This window comes from Camellia sinensis, chromosome 10 (genome assembly GCF_055761805.1).
Source record: "Camellia sinensis isolate YWXY chromosome 10, ASM5576180v1, whole genome shotgun sequence".
NCBI lineage: Eukaryota > Viridiplantae > Streptophyta > Magnoliopsida > Ericales > Theaceae > Camellia > Camellia sinensis.
In genome coordinates this window covers 178,602,135-178,621,034 of record NC_138970.1, presented here as the reverse complement: position 1 = coordinate 178,621,034, position 18,900 = coordinate 178,602,135, and the positions used below count along the sequence as shown (strand labels likewise).

The window sequence follows — 18,900 nt, the reverse complement described above, 5'->3', positions numbered from 1 at the left end:
TCATCATCCTCAATGACCTTGGTCACCCCGAATTCATCTTGGAAGTTGAAAACTCTCTCTTGTAATTCTGTGGTCTGGTTCTCAATTTCCCAATACTTTGCAAGCCCGCTTTCATAAAAGCTCTTCACATACTCTTTCACAGTTTGTAGTCCCAAAATTCTTTATGAAGCTTGTTAACCTCATTAAATGCCTCAGAGTTTCTCAAACCAGATTTCGTGGAAGCAGTTTTACTAACATTTACTTCTTTTGATGACTCCTTGTTTTGCAGTTTCTTTGATATTGGTAATAAGTTCAAGTCTCTACTTGGAAACTTTGTTGATGCTTGTGAAAGATTCTTTGGAGCTCTAGAAGAACCATAGTTGTTTTCATTCATTGCTAATTGGGCTCGTTCTGGAAAAACAGTAACAATGGTGTTGTTGGCATTTTGCAACTCTGTAGATAAGTGGTCATATCGTTCAGCTAAGGCACGGTAAGCTCGGTACGATTCTTCAATAAAGGTTACTAGCTCTGGCCTTCTCTTATAATACATTTTTGCCCTCTTGTGGAAAATGACCCAGATTGCCCAGTATGTTCCCTTCCACTCCCTTCCAACAGGTTCATTAATCAAGCGTAGAAAATTTCTCTAGGTTGGTCAAGAGAAATTCTCTGATTTGAACTGAAATTTCTCTGGGTTGGTCCAAAGAAATTCTCTGGATTGAATTTGCGCCATTAACCACTCCGCCAGTCAGTCAATGCATCAGAGAAATTCTAGGAAGGATTGGGGCTAGAAAAATTCTGAGAAGAATTGGACCAGAGAAATTCAAAATTTCTCTGGACTCAGCCAATACATTAGAGAAATGCTGAGAAATTCTATGAAGAATTGGGCCAGAGAAATTCTGAGAATAATTAGACTAGAGAAATTCTGAGAAATTCAGAATTGCTCTAGACTTTCTAGAGAAATTTGGTTCAGAGAAATTTAAAATTTCTCTAGGCCAAAATTTCTTTGGACTGAAATTTCTCTGGATCAAGATTGAGGGACCTTAGACATTATGAAAATATTGTTGAGGGACCTTACATTATAAAAATATTGAATGTCATTTATGCTATAAAATATTAATATTAGGGATCTTAAAAAAAATCCCTTTTATTTTAGATAATTATGAGACAAAAGATATCTTACTGACAATAAATAATACATAAACAATATCATAAGGGTAATATTTTAGAAGTATCTAATATTTTCACATGTGGTAATGCACTACCAATTAAGGGATTTTTTATTTTAAGTCACATTATCCCTTTAATTTTTTTACATGTTGTTTTAAAAAAAATCAAAAAAAATTAAAAAATTAACTTTTAATCAAGTTTCTAAAATAAAGCAGGCATTGTGTCTCATCAATGTGTAATCCGTAATTGCTGAAATGTAAATAGAAATGTTTAGGAACATACAAGAATGATTGATCTCACTGTTCTGTTTACTGATCATAGGCCCGTTTGGTAGAGATGTGAGAAAGTGATTATAACTTATAGTCTAACAGTTTATAGCTTATAGCTGTGAATATAAGCTGATTTTTGACTTATAAATTAAGTTTCTCCTCCCCCACTTAAAGAATAAGTTGATTTTTGACTTACAAAAAGTTATAAGTTGTATTGTTAAATTGAATCAGACATATCAAAATAACTTAAATTAAGCTAAAAGTTAAAATAAGTTAGAAATAAGTCCTACCAAACAGGGCTTATGTCTTATTTTGTGAAATCTTTTCTATACGTCTAAATTTATTCAAATATAATTTTTTGTGGAGAGGACATGATCAACAATATCAGACCTCTTACAAAATAAAAAATATAGACTGTGGAAGTGTGGATCATAAAAGGTAAAATTAAAATGCAAAATATATACGAATGCAGGATCCCTACGGTGGGTAATCTCCTGCCGTGCCTGCTGTGCCTAAAACGGCACCGTTTAATTTTTTTTTTTATTTTTTAACTTTATTTTTTGGCATGATAAATTACACTTTGCCTCTAAACCTTAAACCCTAAAATAAAAATAAATAAATTTTAAGAATTAAACCCCAAACCGTAAACCTTAAAATAAAATAAAAAAAAAAATTATCCCTAAAACCTAAAATAAAAAAAATAAATTTTAAGAATTAAACCCTAAACCCTCCTAAACCCTAAACGATAAAATAAAAATAAAAAAATTAAGAATTAAACCCTTAATCCTAAACCCTAAAATAAAAAAATAAATTTTAAGAATTAAACCCTAAACCCTAAATCCTAAAATAAAAATAATAAATTTTATCCCTAAATCCTAAAACAAAATAAAATAATTTAAGAATTAAACCCTAAATCTTAAACCCTAAAATAAAAAAAATAAAAATTATCCCTACACCCTAAAATAAATAAAATAAAAAAATTTTAAGAACTAAATCCTAAACTCGAAACCCTAAAATAAAATAGAATTTAACAAATAAAGTAAAAAAGTGACCAACCAAAAAAAAAAAAGAAACGGCATTTGGTTGGTCACTTTTTTACTTTAATTCTTAAATGTTATTTTTTTAATTTTAGGGTTTAGGGATAAAATTTATTTTTTTTATTTTTAGGGTTTAGGGTTTAGAATTTAATTCTTAAAATTTATTTTTTTTATTTTAGAGTTTAGGATTTAGAGTTTAGGGTTTAATTCTTAAATTTTTTTTTTTATTTTATTTTATGGTTTAGGGTTTAGGATTGAGGTTTAATTCTTAAATTGTATTTTTTTTATTTTAGGGTTTGGGGTTTAATTTTTAAAATTTATTTATTTTTATTTTAAGATTTAAGATTTAGAGTAAAGTGTAATTTATCATGCTAAAAAATGAAGTCAGTACATGAAACACGGCAGGAAATTACCCACCGCAGGGACCCATGTCCAAAATATACAGCCAAGTGAGCTTAATAAATAATAATAAAAGTGCCGGCTTAAATAAAAAAAAATAGATAAATTATACGCGATACTTCTATAAAATTTCACTTCAAATTAAGTTGCAATCTTACTATTCTACACATTTATCATTAACAAAGTTGTCGGAATTTATTATTTGAAACATATGTGACATTTTTATTATCTCATTAGCACCGTTACATTTTTATTAAAATTTCACTTTAGTCCTCACACTTTTAACAAAATTTTACTTTTATCTCTCCACTTTTAATTTTTATTAGCTTTTATTAATAGTAGATAGACGAAACGGTACGATTGAAACTTTAGAGTAAGAATTGATTATCATAATTAAAAATAAATGGATCAAAATAAAATTTTGATAAAAATATAATAATATTAAACTGTAATTTACTCAATAAATAAAGCGAATTCTTTTTTCTTTTTTTTTTGGCGGGGGGGCGGGGCGCACTGCTTTTCAACCATAGTTGGACTTTGACTTGAGTTTACGTGATAGGCCACAGATATCACACGGGTCTTCATTTCTTCTGCATCAGCCCAGTTCCAACTTTTTAACCTGTGATTATTTTTGCTATTTATTTTTTTACTTTTGGTTTTAATATTTATTTTTTAAAAAATACAAAATTTTCATATTCTACTCAATTGGACAGATATTTAAATTTAAAAAATAAAAAATCATTGATGACACACAAAATATATATATAAAGAATTGACTTTTTTTTTTTTTAATCTTCAACTAATTTTTTTAGATTTTTTTTTTCTTTTTACTTTTTAGACCTTTATATACTAGACAAACTGAAAAAATAAAAAATAAAAAACTGAGACAATTTTTTTTATAAAAAAAAAAAAAAAAACCACTAAAGACAAAAATATGAGAAAAATTCCCAAAAAAATGTACCAAACAAACTACTCCCTCCGTCCCATAATATTAGTCCCTTATTCCATTTTTCATTGTCCCAAAATATTAGTCCCTCTTCAAAAATCAAGTACAAAAATAATATAAATTTCCCATTTTGCCCTTCTTTTAAATTCATAAATAATATAAAAAGTACAATTATGACATTGATATTCTCAAAAAAGTGTACTATCAAAGGGTAATTTTGGAAAACCAACTTTTTAAAAGTACAATAATTGTACTACCAAAAAAAGTTGAATTCCCCAAAAGGGACCATTATTTTGGGACGGAGGGAGTAATATTTTTGGCATTTTAACTTTTTTCTAGGCTTATTTTTAGGAAAAACAGGTTTAACATCCCTCTTCAATTTTTAATAATGGGAGAGGTCCATAAATTTTTTTTTTTTTCATACTCTAAGATCCCTCACCCATACCCATATATCACACCCACTCTCTCATTCTCTCTCTCTCTCTCTCTCTCCTCTCATTTCCCGTCGTAGCCTCCTCTCCTGCATTCTATGCCGCCACCTCCTCCACCAGTGGCTCTTTCTCTAAATTGAGAACGATAACAAAATTGAAACAAACAACAATGGTTTCTTCAATCTCAGGATTTTCCTCTCTGAATTCGATTTGCTCACCCATATCTCACATCCCTTCTGCTCTTTCTTCAAGCTTTCCACTTGGGTCCCTTCATCTTCAAATCCATGGCAGTTCTATCAATCATATTCAGCGAAGCTAGAGTTTCATCTCCGTGAAAATCTTTGAGATTTCTTCTCAGAAATTTCTCTGACCCATTTTACTTTCATCATTGAGTCTGTTCATCTTCAACTTGGTTAATCTCCGTTCATAATTAGGATTTCATCATCACTACCTCACTCTAGTAAATGTTTCTATTATTGAACTTGTTTTTTTCTGTATCTACAGTTCATTACATTTTATAATATTCTTCAATTAATTAGGGTTTCTATTTCGTAATAATATCCAGATTAATTAGGGCTTCAATTTCATTTTGTATCTTCTTGAAACTTATTATGTGATTCTGTTTATAATTTTCTTTTGCATTTGAATTTTCTCTGATGACCTTAGATTCACTTTACTTTATGTGCTTGCTTAACCTTGTTGAAGCTAGCAGTTTGGTTGAGATGAATTTCTCTGCAATTTCTTTGCCATTAGTTTGATTGAGATAAATTTTCTCTGGCATTTCAATTTATATTGCTTGTTTGATTTTCACTGGTTAGTTTCCTCCATGTGATGAATTTTCTCTAGAATCCAAATTTTCTCTGACCATAATTATAATCACATTAATTTATGTGCTTTGATTGATTTTCTCTGATATTTGAATTTCCCTTAACTTATCAAATTATGTTGCTTTTTTTATTTTCACTGGTTAGTTGTCTCATTGTGTGTAATTTTTCCCTTGAAATGAATTTTCTCAGCATTGGATTCACTCTACTGTATGTGCTTGTTTGATCTTGTTGAAGCATTAGTTTGGTTCAAATGAATTTTCTTTGCAATTTCTTTTTCTCTTTGAGCTGGAGACTTTTGGAGTTGGTGTCTTCTTGATGCTAGTTGCCTCTTGGGCTTGGACTTTATGTTTTGTTTGTAGTGTTTTTGGTGTTTTGCTGCTGCCTTTAGATCTTAGCTCATAATTGGCAATGACAGAGACTTTTATTTTGTTTGGGGTGTTTGTGTTGTTTTGTTGCTGTCGCATTTTGATCTCAGCTCTTAACTGGAAGACTCAATGACTTTCTAGGCTTGGTTTGGGAAGTGGGTTGCCTTTTTGGCTTTTTTTGGCTATTTTAACCTGGGACTAAAAAACTTATTTTGGGAAGGGCTTTTGGATTTTTTTTGCTTTTTTGACTTTTTTATAAGAGAAATAATGTAATGATTATGGATTGGATGTGATGTTTTATTTTATTGGGCTAAAAAAATTATTTTGTTTTTTGTGGCTATTTTAGCCAAAAAAGCTCCAAACCCTACTTCCCAAACCTAGCCATCTATTTCTTTTGTGGAGCTTCAGTTGTTTTGTTGTTGCTGCGTTTTGTTATTTTTAGACAATGAAAACATAAAGATGTTAATAAGAAATTCAACACAAGGACAGAAAATTCAATATTAAAGATGTCAAATCCTTGACAATTTTTCAAAAAACTGAGAAAATCACACACATAAGCACACAACTAGACAAAGAAAATTAAGGAAGCCACAAAAAGAAATTGGACTCTACTGTGGTTAGAGAAAATACATATGCCAGAGAAAATTTAGTACAAGAAGACAACAAATCAGTGAAAATCAAACAAGCAACATATATTTGTGGGAGTTTAATGTGAGTAGGAAAAATTTAATTACCAGAGAAATCAAGCAAGGCACAAAGAGAAAGGAAGTTTAATGTGTTCAGAGAAAATTAATCTAAATGGGATATCTTAGTGCCAGAGAAAATTCATCTCAAAAGGAAAATTACACATAATGAGATAACTAATCAGTAAAAACCAAACAAGTAACCTAAATTAGTAACTTAATTGTGATTAAACTAGAGAAATTTAAAAATATAGAGAAAATTTGAAAACATAGAAAAATTGAGCAAACTAGAGAAACTTCAAAATACAAAGAAATTTTTCTATGTTTTGAAATTTCTCTAGTTCGAAATTTCTCTGTAAAAATTTGAGAAACTCCAACTATTATGAAAATATTTCATATCATTTATGTGATAAAATCCTAATATGAGGGACTTTAAAAAAAATCCCTTTATTTTTATCCTACCTATTTGGTGCATCTTGTTGGGTTGTTTATAAATTTTTTAATTTAAATATTTGTGTCAAAATATTTTGGTATAATTTTTTTTTTATATAATTTATGAGACAAAAATAACTTAAATTAATTTTTTTTAATTATTATTTAAAAACTAGGAGAAGGATACTATTATCTCTGTTTTGTTTTCACTAATTTTTTTTGATATTTTAAGTAATTTTTTTTAATTTTTAAACACATCTAACATAAATATATTTAAAATATATAATATTTGTGAATTTTTTTAATTTCGATAAAAAGTTGCACCTAAGTTTTCGTGTGTAAATCATTAAAAAAAATAAATAAATTGTAATAATAATAAGGAGAAGATTAAATGATGGCACGATTGGGTGAGGGAGGACAGAATTGGATTAGTTATTACATCAGTCCCTTTCACATAACCAACTCCACCGTCTTTATACTAAAATGAATTGATTTTTTAATGCGATGTGAATTGATTTTTTAATTTTTTTTTATTTTAATTTAAGATTAAAAAGCTTTGTTTGAGATAAATTTTTTAAAATTTTTTAATTTTTATGAGAGAAAAAATAAAATAATTATGATTTGAATATAACATTTTATCTTATTTATTTTTTAATCTATTTTATTTTTTTATGACTATTTTAACTAAAAAAATCCTAAAAAGTCAATATGCCAAACGAAGGCTAAGACATTCTTTCATTAACATGCACTCTTGTCTCTCTAAATTTCCCAGCTAAGTTTGTCATAGGAGAGTTTAACTATGTTTGATTCATAAATTTAAGAGTGATTTGAAAAAAATAAATAAATATATATATATGTGTGTAACATAAATGGGTCCGTTTGGGAAGAACCAAAGTGGAGTTTTTTTGGTTATTTTAGTCACAAAAGACAAAATTAACTATTTTAGTCACAAAAAATAAAATATCACATTCAACCCATAATCATTACACTCTTCTCTCACAAAAAAAGTTAAAAAAACTAAAAAGCCCTTTCCCAAATCAAGTTTTTTAGCCCAGGTTAAAATAGCCAAAAAAGTCAAAAAGTCAAAAAGCCAACCCACTTTCCAAACGGAGGCATAGTTATATTTTATGCATCTGTCACTTATCTTTTTCCTTTTCTTTCTAAATTTCTTTTCAAATCTATGAACCAAACATAACCTCAGAAAAAGAAATAATAATAATAATAATTTATTGTTTCAGACTTTTGAGTTGGATTTTTTGGAATTAAGTCATGAAATTGAATTATGTATGAATCTCATGTTTAACTATAAAAATGGATTTCCAAAAGAATTCATAATAGATTTGGATTGGAGATACAAAATGTTGGATTAAAGTTACAGTTATTGCACTATGTAATTCACATGTAATGATTTCAAACAAACATGAATAATAATCTTTAATGATTGATAATTCTAAAACTAATAATTTGAACACGTAAGACACTAACATGAAATATTGGCAAGAAAGAAGGGCATTTTCAATAACATAGAGCAAAAAAAAACTGTTTGGCAGGGAAAGTCGAATGATTATGAAAATTTTAAACTCTATTTAGATCATAAATTTAAATCAACATTTAGAAATAGAATTAAAAAAAAATTTAAAAATGTGAATAAAATATAAGGATAAATTATAAATACACTTCCTGAAATTTGTTTAAAATACGAATTGCCTCCTGTAGTTTTGAAAATTACAAATACCTCCCTGTTAGAATTTTTTATTTAACAGAATTAATTAAAAAAATAAAATTTCTAATTGTTCACCTATACAATAATAAAATTATTTGAATTATTAATTGAAATAAAATTTTAACATTATTAAAAATTATTAATTACTTTGATGATTTATTAATAAAAAGACATATTTTTAAAACCGCAGAGAATAATTTATAATTTAAATAAATCTTAGAGGGTGTGTTTGTAATTTACACAAAATATAATAAAAAATTTTGTTTCTTGTATTTTAAAATTCTTATTTAAATTTATAATTCAAACACAACATTAAATCAATTAGAACACCAAACCAAGGCAGCTTCCACTGGTGTCACCCAATCCAATCCAATCCAAGGAAAGAAACATGACATTAGTGACTTACTTTACTATTCTATTGTTTAGTGAAGAAGTATGTATATCATGATTATATTATATTTATATCTCACTCTCAATCATGAAAATATGCTTAGAAGGTAACAAAACAAAACACAGAGAGAGAGAGAGAGAGAGCATGTTATTTGCTAATTTTACAGCTTGTAATATCGTTTGGATATAGATGTAGGCTTGTGTTTCCTTTTAGGAGCAGTTGGATGGAATGCTAATATTGATTGTTTTGGTATTTACATCTTTGCGGACTGCACGTGCAGATGATTCTATGACCATAACCTTTTAAATATAAATAAATAAATAAATATATAATACAAAAAAAAATTAAATAAAATTTGGTGATATTCCTTTATTTGGTGGCTCAAACAAAACAAAACAAAAAAAAGTGACCAAAGATGACAACCACGTGACGATAGAGAAATTGTTTGGTGCAAATTAAAAGAATACAGGACCACCATGGAATTCAATTCAGGGTACCCTACCCACTAAGGATTTATTACATATATATATATATATATAGATCCAAAACACCGACCTATTAGGTGTACATTATTATTAGGGACAATTAAAAAAAACGTCACGTTTGAGTCATTTAATAAAATAAATTATTAGTTTTTAATTTTATTAATTTGATTTTAATTTAAATTATTCGTCTATTTTTGTTAAATAAAATTGACGGAAAAAAAAATAGTTTAGTCATTCAACTCAATGTATATAAAATGTATAAAATATTTTTTTTCATTAAGTTTAATGATTAAAATACTATTTTTTAATAAATTTTACTTAACAAAAATAAACAAATAGTTTAGATTAAAAACAAATTAAAAATTTAAGATTAAATTAACAAAATCAAAAATTTAAAGTTTATTTTGTTATAAAGATCAATGTTTAGAGTTTTTTTTGTAATTTCTTTTATTATTATTATTATTATTATTATTATTATTATTATTCAACCTTCTCAACATTGTGTTTAGTTTATGAATTTAAATAGGAATTATTTAGAAAAGAAAAAAATATATAAAATGCGAATAAAATATAATTATATTTTATTTAAATTTTACACACATTTTTTTTTTCTTTCTAAATCTCTCTCTCTCTAAATTCATGAATTAAACACAATCTAAAAATGGAATCAAATTGGACCACACCTGCAAAATAAATCCCGAATACATGTAATTATTCCCAAATAACAAGTACCAGTAAAGTTTGAGAAACACCAACGGAAAACGAACTCAAGATGTGTGAGAGTTTACGGTTCGCTCCAAAATTCAACTCTTAAAGTTGTGTTTTATTTATAAATACAAGAAAAAATTTAAAAAATGAAAGGAAAAAAATAAATAGAATGCGAATAAAATATAAGTATATTCACACATATTTTTCTTTTCTTTTTTCAAATCACTCTCTAAATTCATGAACTAAATACAGTCTCAATCATTGAATTATCCATGTAGGATCAACCTTAAATATATAATAATTGCATATTTTCTATGACAAGCACCCTCATAAAATAATGTATAATTATGATAATCACATTTTATTCTCAATTATCACTGAATGTCTCCGTATGCTCACTTTTAAAACTAGACATTTACGCTGTGTTTGGTTGGGGGTTTTGGGAAGGGAAATGGAAAGGGAAATGGAAATGAAAGGAAAAGGAGAAAGAATTAATAGAATTCCAAATCCCAACTATGTTTGGTTGTGTTGGTTATAAAATAGAATTGATGTCCTAAAAGGTATCCTATTTCTTTATTTATTTCTCACCCCCTTTCTTTTCCTATATATTTTTTATTATAACCAAACATAAATAGGATTACATTTCTCATTCCTTTTCCAAATCCCACCTCAAAAACTCCAACCAAACACAGCATTAAAGGTGAAACTAAAGAATAGTTGAGGAGGTAAATTATAATTAATTATTATTTTAATTTTAAACTTAAAAAGGAATTCATTAACAAAATCCATATATATATATATATATATATTAACCTAACTAATGTATATAAAACAGAACATCAGCAGCAGCACTCACTTTCAATGCACATCTTATTCAGCATGTTAGAATTGACTGTAGATTAGAAGAAAAGAGAGATCGTGATGACAATTCCTCACTAACCACCTTCCTTTTCTTACAAGACTAATGATAGCTATCAAACAAAGTTTGTTTGATGAGTAATTATGGCATTAGATCAGCAACAACATTCCATAATTCTATAATTGCCAACACAACACAACACAACACAACACAACACAACTCATCTTCAACTCAAACACAAGCCTACCCCACAATTCCTTCTCTCCTAAATAGGGCTTTCTATATTGACAAAGCCTATGCTTTAGGATTTCCAAAGAAAATCTTTTTTGGCGTAGGTGTGCTGCTTCGCAGAGTTGTCCAGTTTGTGGAGCGGAAGTGGAATCGATTGAACACCTCCTCTTCCATTGCGAGTGGACTGGAGCCGTTTGGTTTGGGTGTGATCTTGAGTTCCTTTCTAGGCGGGGCGTCATCCACTCATCTAAAGAATGGACTCAATCTATTATTGAGGAAGGTGATAATGCTTCTGACAGAAAGAGCGTTTGGGGAAAGTTGCTACTGTGGATAGGTGCATTTGGAAAGCTCGAAATGATTGGACCTTCAACCATTCTCAAGTTGATCCAATTCAAGTTATCAGACAAGCCTCTTCTTTATGGAGGGAAGCCAGTCTTGTGTTGTCCAAAGATATAGAGGTTGATTTGGCAAGATACTCACCAGACGGTAACCCCACCCAGTTCCTAGCCGTCTGAGGTGGGCTCCTCCTCAAAATTCTCTGAAGATTAACTGTGATGCCTCCTTTGATTCTGAGAAGCAGAGGTCTACCCTTGCTGTTATTTTGAGGGATTCAAAGGGGAAATTGGTTGATGGCATTGTCTCGTCAGTCCATTCTTCTTCAGTCTTGCATGGAGAAGCTAGTGCAATTCGGTTGGCTTGTTTATTCCTTCAAACTCTTGGTCTTTCTAATGTCCAAGGGGAAAGTGATAACAAGTCAGTCATTGGTCTCTGCGTTTCCGAACTGGTTCCCCCTTGGGAGTGCCGTGCGATCTTTCATGGCATTTGCCATCTCAGCTCTAATTTTTCGGTTTTGTTCTCATGGGCTCCAAGAGAGGTAAAAAATTGTGCTCACTGGCTTGCTGCAGCCTAGTTGAAAAGCATTCGGTTTTTCAACTTAAAAATTAAGCCCTATGTCACAATCAAGTGAGATCGGATTATATAATTTAGTTTTCAACATTCTACTCTACCAAGGACCATACGTTCAATTAAATTAAATAAACTCATATCATTTTTCCTGCTGCATCCATATCAACTTGGGTTTTCCCCTCCACCTAACATCTCTATTATAATTCACAAATGATCATATCACTTTTCCGCACCATTGTATCCATATGTTTACTTTCAACAAGTGATACTCCTACCATATCACGAATACCCTCAGCTACCTAAGCTTAAAAATAATAACAAAAAAGCAGCAGCAAAGGGTGGCGCCATCCACGGTTTGGGACATGGTTCCTCAAGTGGAGTAAGTTGCTAAAAACACAGAGAGAGAGAGAGAGGGAGAGAAAGCCAGACCACCAATATCAACTATACGATGAAGAAAACAAAATCATACCACCAAACTCAACTAATTAGAACCAAGGTTTCCTATAGGCAAACCTGGAATTCTAAAACAAACCCCACTTGCCCGGTATTAGGGTAAGAGGATTACTTTTTGACCGATACACTCTAAGGCCCCAAGCAAACGTTTGAGTGGAACATGTTGCTTCCAATGTGATCTGACTAGGCCTAGATCCACACACACACACACACACACACAAAAAAAAACCTTATTGTGTGAGGGAGGAAAAATAAACACGCGCACACTCATTCCACATCTATCAGTTTTGACACCAAAGTTACCACGAGCCTCATAGGGAGCTCTAGCTATTCAGGACCAACTGCACAAGAGTGAAATTGGCCTAGCTTAAAGAATTAAGAGGCACAAAGGCAGTGCCCTGCCCAAGTGCACAGATTAAGAGACACAAGCAGCAGCAGCAAATAAAGGTAGTAAAGACGAAAGTTACAAAACAACAATATAAAATAAAAGCAATGTATAGATGAATTATAAGTTTCGAAACAAGCAACCAAAAGCTGTCAGCAAATTAAATTGCTATGCGGTAATAAGGCAGTTCAGGAACTGTTAATGAACGCAAAACATTACTTGGAAAGGAATTACAGAAAGAAAGAAACATTGAAGCAGACCTCCCTCAAGCCCCTAAGTCTCAACCATTTCATGTTCTACCACTGATGGTTCAACGGGGTAGTAGTTGTAGTGAAGCTCAGCAACATCATCCCCAGAGAGTTTCTTCCATCCATTGGGTCCAACGTAATACACTGATAAGAGAGAATCATTAAGTTATAGATATCAAATCTCACACGCACACCCACCCATCCACGCACAAGACAAGAGCTTACCACTAGCAACACCGCCACTTGCTCCATCTCGAAATGTTGCATGATAAATGGCACGTCTAGCCAACTCTGCAGCTTCTTCCACCGTCATATCATAACGGTACCTACCACGTTCATAAAATAACACCAAAATAAGCACATTGCTTGTATAGAAGATATGGCAAAACCCTTCTAAATATTTATAGAAACTACATAAACAAGATAATGGAAAAGGGAGCGGACAGGAGACGCTCAAGTCCATGAAAGTCACAGGGAAACAACTTTGCCAAATACATCCAAGCATTTCTACCAAATTTTTTTTTAATATATTTCTTGTTTCCACAATTTGTAGTATTGCTTTTTCCTCCACAATTATATGAGGTTTCCCACAAGATGCATAATGTTGTCCCCCTCTTTATGGTACGTCAAAAAAACGCAACTATTTAATTCAACAGACAAATTTGGAGGAGATACTGGAAAATGCATTTCTAAATAACAATGGGAAAATGTAACTCGGTCAGCAGAGAATACAAAAAATCACGTGACAATATTGAAAAATAGTTAAGGGAAAGAAGAACTCACCCGTTATCCAGTACTCCATAAGCATAAGGTGAACCAGATCCAACAGAAAATCTCATTCCTTTTAGACGACCACCATCACTGTCCACATAATACAACCCAGGACCCTACAGACCACAAGAAGAAACACAGTTTATAGGAGTCCAAGAAAGCTAGGACAAGTAACATTACTAAATAATTTTCGTTTGTCATTACCGTTTCATCCCAACCAGCAATCATGGTACCAACAGACAAACCCATTCCACGGTAATTATATAGAATGTTTGCTAACAGCTTTGAGGCCCCAGTAACTGAAATTCTTCGCTTATTTGCAAGTTCATGGAGTCGGCACTAAAATATGCAAGACAAAAAGTGTGTTAGCTCTTGTAAATAGAAAAACCATAACATTGACAATTTCCGGTTATTAGATCCTAACACAAAAATAAAACTGCACTATGGCATTGTTGTCAAATTTAAAACCCAGTCAACCATGCAGGTGCATCCAGCTAGTGAGATGGTTTCGCAACACTAACATATTCAGCAACTACAGAGCTGCGCACAATTAGGTAGTTCGACTCCGTCCTAAGACTAGACGATTGGTTGGGCAACTATAAGGAAGAAAATCTGCTATAGCAAAGCTCAGTAAAGCGGTTGCCTGATGTATGGAAAGTAATGAGGCGAACCAATATATAAACTTGTCTAGAAATACAAACTGAATCAAGTTTTTTAATAGTAATTACTCTAACTGCTTTATAAAAGTAGTAGAAACTCTATTTTAAGAAGTAATCAATGACTTCAGGAGTATCATCGACAACATTTCAAAGTCAGAAGGGGAAAATACACATCCAATATACCTACCTTGCTAATCAGTGTTATTCTCTTCGCATCAGTAAACCAAATTTTCAATCTTCTTCTTCTTCCCCTGCTTCTAGCACTAATGCTTAGAGTGCAAGGCTTGTATGCCAATCACTTATACCTTGCTAATGTACTCATAAACAGACTTTTGTATTCAAAAAATTTATAAATGACAATATAACCCCGTTTTTCATATTTTCACATGTCAAATTGTATTTGTAGAAGTCTCTACCAATCCACCCTAAGAGAGGATAAACAATTTAAAATAACAGATTGGACAAAAAAGTAATTAACAGTAGTTAAATGGTAAAAGAGATACACAACTACACAGAGAAGACAAATAATAAACTGACACTACACTCCAGCTTTTGGAATGCCATTCCTTAGTGGGAATATAGCAAGGAATGCCTGGCCAGGTCTTACTGCACAGCAAGCAGATAACGGAAACCATAGCTGAATTACCTTAATGCCCAAATTTCTATGCCAGAATTGGCAATCAGCTGCTCCACCAGCCATTGTCCCAAGCATGTAGGGATTAATCTCAATGATTTTCTTCACAGATTGTGAGGCTATCAAAATTAAAGTTTTAAGTGGTAAGCACGATATAATTTTCAATGCAAAGAAAACAAACAGCATAAAATATGAATGATGAACATACAGATGTAGCCTCCCATGCTTGCACGGGAGTCAGCAGCAACCATTACACCCTCCTTAAAAATGAAAGCAAGTGTTGTTGTGCCCTTTGCTGGTTTCACCATCTGTATAGCTTCTTTCAGAAATCCATCAAACTGGGGGGGAAAAAAAAAAAATAGAAAATAAATCGTTAACCAAATAATTGTCAAAAAAACGCATTAACATAATCATATTATGACATTCCGAAATAAATAGATGAAACTCACATTAGTAGTATTAGGAATGTCAAAAGATGGGGCAGTGGAGAAACCACTGAAAAGCTCATTGTTTGCTCCAAGCAACCCATGTGTCTCGAGACCACTTGTATCAAACTTCATGCTTATACCTTTCTTGGCTTTTTATCTGAGGCCAAGTTTCAAAACAATTGGAATATTAAACATAGGAAGTCCAAAACTTATTACAGAATTAATAGAAAAGAAATATATAAATTAAAAAGAAACATGCATATTTATACTATTATACTAGCCTATCACCCGTGCTATGCACGAGATAATTATAGATATTTATATTTGTTTTAATTTTTTTTAATATATAAATTATGTTTTTTAATATTTTTTATAAAAATAATTTAACAATGTTATCACTAACCATAGTGTACAGGAGAAATTAAAAAGGCTACTGCAATAACTATACACGGGTTGTATCTATAATTATTTGTATGAGGGGATTTTAAATGCTAATCAGGGATTTTGACCAAATCAATAAATGCAGGCATGTGGATTGAAAAAAGTTAATAAATGCTGATCAGGGGATTTTGACCAAATCAATAAATGCTGAGGTGCTTTTTTTTTAAATCAAAAATTTAGAAAATTAATATTGAGAGATTGGAGCTCCTACAAGGCTTGGGATTTAGAAACCCCAATTTTCTTAATATATTTACAATTATTTATATATGTGAATTGCGATTTTTAAATGTCTTTTTATTTTTATTTTTAAATTATTTTTATTTTTAAATGTCTTCTTTTTTTCCTTTTTTATATTATATTAAAGTTTAATATTTTGATAATAATCATATGTGTTGGACTTTTCAAGGAATTAAATGTCTTCTTTTTTTTATTATATTATATTAAAGTTTAATATTTTGATAATAATCATGTGTTGGACTTTTCAAGAAATTTTTTTTATACTTGTTCTTAATACATTAAAGTGTTATTATGAGGGATAATAATCAGATGTGTTGAGACTTTTCAAGGAATTCATATTTGTTGGATTTCAAAGAATTTTTTTTATGCTTGTTCTTAATGCATTAAAGTGTTATTATGAGGGTAAGACTTGGGGGTTGAGAGAAGTTAATAAATGCTAAGGTTTTTTTTTTTTTAAATCCGGAAATTTAGATTGGGAGATTGGAGCTCCCACAAAACTTGGGGTTAAAAACCCCATTTTGCTTAATATATAGTATAGATATCATATCACCCGTGCTATGCACGGATTTGTTTACAATTATCTATATATGTGAATTGTGATTTTTAAATTTTTTTATTTTTTATTTTTAAATGTCTTCTTTTTTTCATTTTTTATATTCTATTAAAGTTTAATATTTTGATAAAGGTCCAGCTTGTCTCAAGTTGAGATCAAGACTGGACCCGTCCAGTCCGGCCCATGGGGCCCATTGTTTGGGTCCGTTTTGATAATCTGAACCGTTCAATGTGTAGAACTCGTCGAGTACTATATGCTTGTAAAAAATCGCGTTGATCGGATATCAATAGCTATATGATCAAATCAGTTTTGTATAAAAAAAATGAACGGTAAAAAAATTAACGGTTGATAAAAAACTGTTTTGTTCACATAGTTATCGATATCCGATCAACTTGATTTTTTACAAACATATAATACTCGACGAGTTCTACACATTGAACGATTCAGATTATCAAAACGGGACCCGTGGTGGGCCCTCACGGATCCAACAACACGGTCCAGTCCGATCTTGGACTGGACCAAAGCCACTGCTTTTTGATAATAATCATATGTGTTGGACTTTTCAAGAAATTTTTTTTATACTTGTTCTTAATGTATTAAAGTGTTATTATGAGGGATAATAATCATATGTGTTGGAACTTTTCAAAGAATTCATATGTGTTGGATTTCAAAGAATTTTTTATACTTGGTATTAATGCATTAAAGTGTTATTATGAGGGTAAGACTTGGGAGTTGGAAGAAGTTAATAAAAGCAAAGGTTTTTTTTTTTTAAATCAAAAAATCAGAAAATTTAGATTGGGAGATTGGAACTCCCACAAGACTTGGGATTAAAAACCCCATTTTGCTTAATATATAGTATAGATATGTGAGCACATGATGTGGTGTCTAATAGTGTAGTGGTTTCTCCTTCTGCCACGTGGCAAATTTTCCTATCTTGAAATAAAAATATATTATTCAAAAGCGTGAGAAAGATTTGAACGCAAGACCTTGGGTTTCATTAATAACACTCTTACCATTTAGACAATATATATATTATGATATAAATTTCTTTATTATTTATTTTTATGCTTACTTATCTAAATTGCACACACATTGCGTGTGCCACCCACTAGTCTATATATATGCATACATCTGCTACCACCCTTTGTATATTTTAGTGGTGTAGTTGATATCCACTATTACCTTTCATATATTACTTTCTTTCATCATATTATTCCCAATGTTCAAATGCCCATCACTAAAATAACCAACACGGTGGGCATGGCTCAGGGACCCCAACGCTAAACCTCCCCGCTTAGGCAAACTTTCCCTCTAACCCCACCCTGCCCAATATGGTGAAATCATCAAATACATAATTGTGAATTAATCAGGCAGCTTACAAAAAAATTAAGTATTTTATGCACACAAAAAAGTCAGTATAATTAGCAATTCAGAACTGTGGCAACAGAAAATCATCATAATCAGCATTTTCGCAACAAGAAGTTCAGTAAAATTAGCACTATAGCAATAGATGACACAGGGAACTGAACCAGCAGAAGTGCAGAAACCCAGATGAAGAATCAAAATTAGGTATGATTAACCATAAATAAATACAGATACAACAACCTAATCATTTTCAACTCAAGTTTTAATTTTTTTTCTGAGCTACCAAACAGAAAGAGTTTATCAAATCAAAGCACTAATTCTTAACCACCCAATGCGAAACCCTAAATTAAAAATAAAATCAACTAATTTCAGATCATACAGAGCTTGTTAACTAAAAATCAATCGATTACTTGCAATCCACAGTCCACAGTTTGTAAACATAACAAGAAATGAATGTATATATAAAGAAATATATAGATTACCTGTTCGAACAGAGACAGAGAGAGTCAAATCGCAGAGGATTGAAAAGAGAGTATTTGCAAAACCTCGTCTGAGAGTGAATGCTTGGAGGAATATAAAGAATTGGGGGTTTTCTTGTGCAACACATCAGGAATAAATGGCCCGGGTAAACCGACCCGCCACCCATAGTTGGTGCTCGGTTTGGGAATGGTTTGGACATATTTGGTGAACTTCAATTCTAATTAGGCCCGGCCCAGTCAAATTATCCTGTTTTTATATTTTCTTGTAGACTTCATTTTTACCATTGATAAACTTTGTTTGTTTGGATAGAAACATTTTTTATATTTTTTCAGTGTTTGTTTGGTATAATGGCTTGTTTTGGCAATTCGGTTAAAAGTTTTTTTTTTGATTTTTTGGTTTTTTTTGGGT

General features: G+C 30.9%; 1 protein-coding gene across 1 annotated transcript; it reads right to left on the bottom strand.

Annotated features, from left to right (window-relative positions):
• Nucleotides 1-12,770: 12,770 nt before the first annotated feature.
• On the bottom strand, nt 12,771-18,615 carry LOC114310325 (proteasome subunit beta type-5). Its single transcript, XM_028256272.2, has 8 exons — nt 18,495-18,615; nt 15,438-15,573; nt 15,197-15,326; nt 15,001-15,107; nt 13,900-14,034; nt 13,708-13,811; nt 13,150-13,250; nt 12,771-13,068 (listed from the first exon to the last, which is right to left on the bottom strand). The coding sequence occupies exons 2-8, from the start codon at nt 15,546-15,548 to the stop codon at nt 12,950-12,952; spliced, it is 807 nt and encodes a 268-aa protein (XP_028112073.1). The 5' UTR covers nt 15,549-15,573; nt 18,495-18,615; the 3' UTR covers nt 12,771-12,949.
• Between the last annotated feature and the right edge of the window lie 285 nt (nt 18,616-18,900).